At 33.3% G+C, this 8,104-nt stretch overlaps 1 protein-coding gene across 1 annotated transcript; it reads right to left on the bottom strand.

Annotated features, from left to right (window-relative positions):
* Positions 1 to 444: 444 nt before the first annotated feature.
* LOC123590062 (olfactory receptor 6C3-like) lies at positions 445 to 1,547 on the bottom strand. Its single transcript, XM_045462875.1, has one exon. It carries the CDS (start codon positions 1,545 to 1,547, stop codon positions 609 to 611), a length of 939 nt encoding a protein of 312 aa, XP_045318831.1. The 3' UTR covers positions 445 to 608.
* Positions 1,548 to 8,104: the final 6,557 nt, after the last annotated feature.

Here is an 8,104-nt window from a genome sequence, read left to right as displayed (position 1 = left end):
ATACAAAGAAAACAATAGATTTTGGGTGTACGAATTGCTGAAAAATCTTATATTATCTTCTACCCCGTCTCTCTTTCTTCTTCTCCTCATTAGCACTATGATTAATATTATAAAGATTTTTTAATATGTATGAGTTTCTAACTTTTAAAATATTTAAGTAGATATTTATATATTATTTCCAATCCCTAATGGTTGTGTTCATTTGATTTCATGGAAGTGACAAATAGAATCAAAATTTTCTAATGACATTCATTTCTATTAGTAAGAATGAAAAGTTCAGAAATCTGCATGTACTCTTACACACTTACCATCAACCTAAAGCCCATGTCTCTTCAAAATCAAACCACTCCCATTCAAAGTCATAATCATCAACCCAATTTTATTACTTCATCCAAATACATTTGAATAAAACTTTTGAATGCACAGAAAATTCTGAAACAATACTCACATTATCAAATTTATTGAGTTCCATGATTGGGAAATTGTAATAGGGGGATGGAAAAAAAGGGGAAAACACATAACTCGAGTAAAGGAAAGGGAGTTTTGAGAAAGTGTGAATAACAGAAAGCATTTCCAAGCACTTCATTCTTGTAATGCTACTAATGCCTTCAATTACTGGAGAAAAACATAACCTTTTGGACAGTATCCTTAAAGGCTTGCTTTACTTGCTGGTTCCTCAAGGTATATATAAATGGATTCATCATAGGAGCCACAGAAGTATTCAGAATAGCTACTCCTTTGGTCAATGATGCCTTCTGTTTTGCGGAAGGGTTGGCATACATGAATATGCAGCTTCCATAAGAGATGGAAATGACAATCATGTGAGAGGAACACGTAGAAAATGCCTTTTTTCTCTGACTGGCGGAAGGCAGTTTCAGAATTGTTCTCATGATGAACATGTAGGATAGAATTATTAATGCCAAAGTGAAAAGCAGTATGACTATTGCAGAGTAAAAGCCAATCACTTCTAGGAGCCATGTGTCTGAGCAAGATAACTGCAAGAGGGGAAAATAGTCACAAGCAAAGTGATCGATGACATTGGAGCCACAGTAATCTAACTGGAGAAAAAGAATCACTGGTGGGAAGATATTTAAGAATCCTGCCAGCCAAGCACAAAAGACAAGTAAAATGCAGACTCTTTTGTTCATGATGGTTGTATAATGTAGGGGTTTACAGATGGCTACATAGCGATCATAGGACATGGCAGTGAGAAGATAAAACTCAGTTATACCCATGAAGATGAAGAAAAACAACTGAGCTGTACAATTACTGTATGAAATAGATTTGTCTCTGGTGATAATTGTGCCCAGAAATCTAGGAATACAGACAGTTGTAAAGGATATTTCTAATACAGAGAAGTTCCTGAGGAAGAAATACATAGGGGTCTGTAGATGGGAATCCACCAAGGTGAGAGTGATGATGGTCAGATTCCCAGTGACACTTAATATATATGTGATAATTAAAAAGAGAAAAATCACAGTCTGGAGCTCTGGGTCATCAGAGAGCCCTAGAAGAATGAATTCTTTGGGTACTGTGTGGTTTTTCATCGCTGATCCTTTCTTCTCCCTTTTAGAACAGAGGATGTATGTTTCTCTATAGGACATAAAAAGTGAAAACAGGACTGGGGTTAGAGTTTAAAAATCTTAAAATATCCATGATGATGAATAACCTATGAAAGCCGAAAACACATGTTCCCCTTCAGCAACTCTGTCCAATTTCTACTAGACCTTACATTCAAGTAATAACATGATCTGAAGTTAAAGATCGATCTTTTATTATTGAGTATACACAATCACAGGCCATGGATTAAAAAAAATGTCTTTTGCTAGCATTTAAGCAGAAGCTATTTCTTCTAATGTTTCTTTAAGATTCAGCATCTAATTATTCTCTTATGGTTATTATAAAACCATGAAAATATTCTGATTGATCTTTTCTTTACCACAGTACTATAAAACTAGTCTGGATTATGGATAATCTAAATATAGAGTTTGAAATCTTACAGGGGTCCTTTAGGCTATCTCCACATTTTCTATTTTGAAGCCCACATAGTTGAGGGAACTCTCACAAGGTTAAACAACTTGTCACTATAGTAATCATCTCACAAGTTTATCCATGGGAATGTTTTGTTCTCATTCTCTTGTTAATTACTTCCTTAAAGGTTTGTTGATGCTACCCTTTTCTTATCTTTTTAAATTCTTTTCCGATAAAAGTCCAGAAGGACAAGAAGGCAGCCTTCTTCTATTACTAAAATAATTATAGCCTAGAAATAGTTTAATTCATGCAATGTAGAATTCTTTTTTTTTTTGTTTTTTTACAGTATTGTCATGGAAAATGAACAAGTAGGTGATCAATATAGCATTTACTGGGAAACAGATAACCTTTCAATTGGGATTTTTTTTTTTTTAATTTTTAAATTTTTAATGAAATTCCAGTTACTTAACATATAGTGTAATAATGATTTCAGGAGTAGAATTTAATTATTCATTACTTACATATAACATCCACTGCTCATCCCAGCAAGTGGTCTCCTTAATGCCCATCCCCCACCCAACACCCAACATAATGTATGTAACAAAAATGATTCTAATATAGATCTACCTTTAAAATTAAATGTAATAAGTATATTTACACTTGAATTTAACACAAAAAAATAAGCAATTAGAAATATTAAACTAGGAAAACAGTTTTTTATTCTAAGAAATGGTAACTCTTAAAAGGGAAAGTATGAAAGATCCAATAGGGAATAAAAAAAATTGTATTTTTATAACAGACTACGATTTCAAGTTAGAAAGAAAGAACAATCCAGGATTGATTTCTGTGTTCCTTCTTTAGCATTTTATTAATAGTCTCTTGGTAGTAAACAATTATTTAATTTTTAATATTGAAAGATTTGTGAATCCACAAACATATACAAATAATATTTTTAAAGACATTTGAATAAAATGAAGGATGTATATATTGAAGAATAAAAAATGGACTTACTTCTTGGTCTTCTTGATGATTTAATCTCAGATTTTATCATCTGATTTGCTTAAACATTTACATAATTTCAGAGCTGCTAAATTGAATTGCAAAAGATTTAGTTTCTATTGTGCTCTCAAAACAAGCATATTGATTTTTAAAACAAACAAGTATACTGATTTAGCTTTGTCATGGTTTTAAGGATCATAATTCTCTTTGTTGCTAGATTAGTTATATGTGACTCACAATATCCTTCATTACTGATGCTGTGAATATCTGAAAACATAATACAACTCATTCTGGCTTCTCATCTCTTATCAAGCTCCATGTACTAATTCACTTACACCTGGGTTGACTAGTAAAGTACTCTTCCATTTGCCTCTTTTCATATAGTACAAAACATGATTTATTAAATCATTTTTTTTTGTATTCGTGTAAACATTTAAAATCAAGAGTTTGTAATTCTGTGATTATGCATCTATAAAACCTAAGTAGTATTTTCCTTAGGTTCAGGGACTGCTATATTTTCCTGCAAATGCTGTTTTGAAGAACAGAAAATAAGGAATGTTCTTCTCTATGCATGCCATACACATGGAACTGGACTTATTTTATGTGCCTTTTTGTTGGCCCAGGGGAATTGATTAAGTAAACTGAGTGCCAAGGAGAAGAATCATTAAAGATAGGGGTGAATCGTTTTTATACATATTGATTAAAAAATATAAAAAGCAAACTTATAGGCAAATGTACAAACAACATTATAATGAATGTGTGGGAGCTTAACTTGGAATTTCAACCTTCTGATTATACAAGGAAGTCACATTTTTCTTCCAGAAACTTTGGACTTTTCCTCAGTAGAATTGGTGCCCATATATCCTTTGAATTCTGGCAACCCCGAGAAGAATTCTTTAGCAGAATGAAATGGTAGAAAACACTGCTGTGGATTTCTAGAGTGAGTTGATTGCCTTCTGAAATGGACAACCAATTAAAGACATGAGAAGGTTTATCCCTGTATTGGGCGTTTGAATTTCGGGAAACCCTTCCCATAGCTCCCGCTAATGTGGCTTTTATTACCTTTTGACTACTTTCTTTCATTATGTTATTTACTTCCATTAAATACTGGTTTATATTTGTGCATATGGCATCTTTTTGTCGTGAGAATATTTTTGAACCAGTAAAATAAGTATCTGGGAATCCAGCATCGAATATTTTTAACTTGTTTATTTTCACATTTTCTTCAATGAGAGATGCTGTTTTCATTACTAGAAGAATACGATATTTGAGTATCATATATGTAATGTACACATATATGTACACATATGTAATATAATTTCACATTTGATGACTTATCTTTATTTTCTTCAGTTGAAAATGTGGGCATAAAACATGCATGCATTAATGCCAGAAATGCGGATAATATGCAGGATTGAAAGATGAGAAAATTTGAAAGTGGGACAAAAGAAAGTAGTGACAAAGGATGAACAAACAACTAGCTAACACATAGAACAATATATAGATACCGAGATGTGTTGAATTTATTTATTTTTTAAAATACTTATTTATTTTGAGAGAGAGATAGTGAGCAGGGGAGGGGCAGAGAGAGAGAGAGGGAGAGAGAGAGAATCCCAAGCAGGCTCTGCTCTGTCAGCACAGAGCCTAACACATGGTTCGAGCTCATGAACCATGAGATCATGGCCTGAGCCAAAGCCAAGAGTTGGTCGCTTAACCAACTGAGCCACCCAGGCACCCTGAGTTGTGTTGAATTTATAATTGATACATATTAAAACAGTAATTGAAAATATTCATTCAATATATTTCAATAGAGATAGTGACACTGATTTTCTCCTTATGAAAATTCTATTCCTTTGCCTTTATTTTTGTTTCCAAATAGTGATTCTGTTTTGTTCTGAGCTTTTATTGATTACCAGGCGCTGACCATACACTTAAATTATCTCAACTTTTTCAAACAAGCAGACAACACAAAACCCTCTGAGGTCAGTGCTATTATTCAGGTAAAGACTCTGAAGTAGAAAGAAGTTAGCTAAGTGTCTGCTGACCACCACTTGTGTGTTTGTGAACAATGCAGTCTTCATTGATTTTCTTACAGGAAAAGGAAGTGAGTTTCTATCACAAAGCACCACACTTCATTTGAAATATCCTATTAGACAGGTTTCTTCTCCACATCTTTTCTGAGACTCCTAGATGCTGAATTGCCTGTCTTTCTTCCTTGATCATTCTCTCAGTCTCTTACGTTCTTACATTATTGTTTTATTCCTAGTTCCTAATAGCTGTCTAGCTTTTCTCTGGACCTCCTCCTAATTTACTTTTAATTAAGGCTGATTATACCTGCTACCTATCCAAAAGATACTAGGACATCAGGTTTTTAATAATGTGTCAATTACCTTCATGTCTTGTGAGGTTGATGAGTGACTATGTTTAAGGCCAGTGAAACATTGTTCAGCTACCAGGTTTCACTCTCCTACAGTTAGAAATAATGTTTTACTGTAACATGTTCAAAATCATAAAATAAAATTTATTAAATCAAGTGGTTAAGGGATCCAAATAATTTAAGACTTTGTTAGAAGGACCTCTCATAGAGTTCTGAGCCTGGGTGGCTCAGTCAGTTGAGACTTGATTTTGGTTAGGGTCATGATCTCAGGGCCAAGGGATCAAGCCCCACTTTGGGCTATATGCTGAGCACAGAGCCTGCTTGGGATTCTCTCCCTCTGTCCCTCCCCCCCTCTTGCTTTCTCTCTATAAAATAAATTTAAAAAAATTATTAAAGACTTTCTCTGAAAGCCTGAACTGACATCATATTGCTAAATAATTCCAGTGCATATAACTAATTGTTTTCAGTGATATATTAACATCCTTTTTAGGTAAGCTATCCTGCCCCTGCAGGATGTGTGATTGATCTCCCATTTACTGAATACTATCAGTTAATTGACCTATTATTCTATAAGTTGAATTTATAATTTCAGAAGTGTATCAACTGACAGGTGATGTTGGATTTCATACATTTCTTGGTGTATCCCAAATAGTTGTAAGAATTTTTCTATGAGAAAAATAAGGGTTTGCATCATGGGAATTCCTACTATTAGAAAGCTCAGTAGGAAAACTTAATAAGAAGTGTTATCATTGACTTCATGAAAAGTCAAAGAAATAAATTTGTACGTAGTTTTTAGATGGCCTAATGTAAAATAAAAGAAAATGAACATCAAATGCATTAGAAATATTCAATTATTCTTTCTCATTCAATGTTGTCTAGTTATGATATACACATTTTATTTGAACATTGTTTTAAAAGCTAACTCAATGTCATGTACATTATTATATAAATAGCATGTGTTTCTGTAGGACAAAATAGTGCTCTGATTGCTAGGACACTGGAGCCATTCTACATTATTTAAACTTATTTATTCAAAAAATATTTATTGAATACCCACTACATGGCAGACACATGTTCTAAATGAGGAGGAATAGTGACTTCCAGTAAATGTTTAACAGCTGCCTCTCAGTGAGTGGAGGTGAGGAGCCCATCGGTAGAGTTTATCAATTTTTAAGATGTAAAGTCTCGCACCCTGGCAGGTGATGTGGCCTTTCTGAATGCAGAATTGAGGAGACACAAGCACAGTTGGCTGTTGGGAAGTGTAAAGGCAGGTCCCAGCACAGCACTGCCGGAACACATCATTGTGTCTACAAAGTGAACAGAGATCCCTGCTTTCATGGGGTGAGGAGGGGTGTGAGACTGACAATAAGCAATGGACGTGATTGATTAGTACATTATATGGCCTCTTGTAAATTAATCAATGTTTTGTAAAGGAAGAGAAAATTTAAAAACCTTGGAAGTGGGGAGCCACTAAATTTTAAATAGCGTCATTGGGGTGGGCCTTATTGAGGGGACATGTGGATGTCTGGCCTATCCCATGCAGATATCTGGGAGGGGAGTATGTCATGGTTAAGAAACATTTAGTGTAAATGCAGTAAGGCCGTAGGAGGAAAATAATGTTCTTTGCAAAGAAAGATTTATTTGTTTCTTCTTTTCCAGTCGTTTTGAATGTATTTAGTATTCTTGTGCTAATGCCCTGGAGGAACTGTCAGTGGAGTGCAGAATAAAAGCAGTGATGGGGGGCTTGTAATAGATTTTGGTTAAATACGTTTTCTATGAACAAAGTATATATATTATGAATAATGTATATTACGAAATAAAGAAGGCATCATTTGCACTTAAATGAATTGTTCCTATAAACTGTTATATCAGAATAGCCAGTAAAGATAAGAGAAAGCTATAACTCTTAGCCATTGATTATCAAAAAGAGCAGTTTAAGATTAAGCACTTGTTTAAATATACCCCTGAACCATATGTAGTCATATCTGGTATCTAGGAATATTTATTTCTTCAGGTTTTTTTTTTTTGAAGAACTGGTATTGTGTATATGATAATTATGGAATTCCAAAAAAAAAAAAAAAAAGGGATTAATTCAAGTTTTCCTAATTATGTTTTAAACTGATAAATTATTTGGCACAAAAAATTTTAAACTGGGTAATGAAAGATGTTTTCTGATTTCTCAAAATACATGTAATTACATTTTTCTTTCAGTGGTACTGTTTCTTATATAATTACTAATAGTGCTATCATATGGAGAGGATAGTAACTGCAATATTCTAATAAGACTGTCAAGCTATATTTACAGTCTTTGAATAGTAGATATAAAATAATGTTAAACTTGATTGAATATTTTCTGAATTTCTAAAAAGTGTATTTCCTGATGAAATGATAAAACACAGCTTTCTCCCCAATGCTCTTGCTCTGTCTTTTTTTGTCTCTTAATTCTCTAAGAATTACTGTGGAAAACCTGGAATTTAAAACTATTTAAAAGAAGGAACTGAGGCCAAGCTCATAGTTACAGAGTGGAAAGACTAGCTCAAAGGTGGGGAAATGAATGAAAGAGGGATGGAATTTGAATAGAAAAAAAATACATATATATACATATATGGCATATACATATCTATATATGGCAATAGAAATAAAAGCAATGAAAAATAACTCCAGTGAGGCTATGTGTATTTAATAGATTTTTGAGGGGCCCTATTTTTTAACTATTCTTCATTATGCCTTTAATTTATGACAGTACTTTTATGTTTT

This window comes from Leopardus geoffroyi, chromosome B4 (genome assembly GCF_018350155.1).
Source record: "Leopardus geoffroyi isolate Oge1 chromosome B4, O.geoffroyi_Oge1_pat1.0, whole genome shotgun sequence".
Lineage (NCBI taxonomy): Eukaryota > Metazoa > Chordata > Mammalia > Carnivora > Felidae > Leopardus > Leopardus geoffroyi.
This window is presented reverse-complemented; position numbering and strand designations above follow the sequence as displayed.

Bases quoted from the DNA above. Each gene is read 5' to 3' on its own strand.
- LOC123590062 (XM_045462875.1), bottom strand. From the start codon at position 1,547: ATGAAAAACCACACAGTACCCAAAGAATTCATTCTTCTAGGGCTCTCT.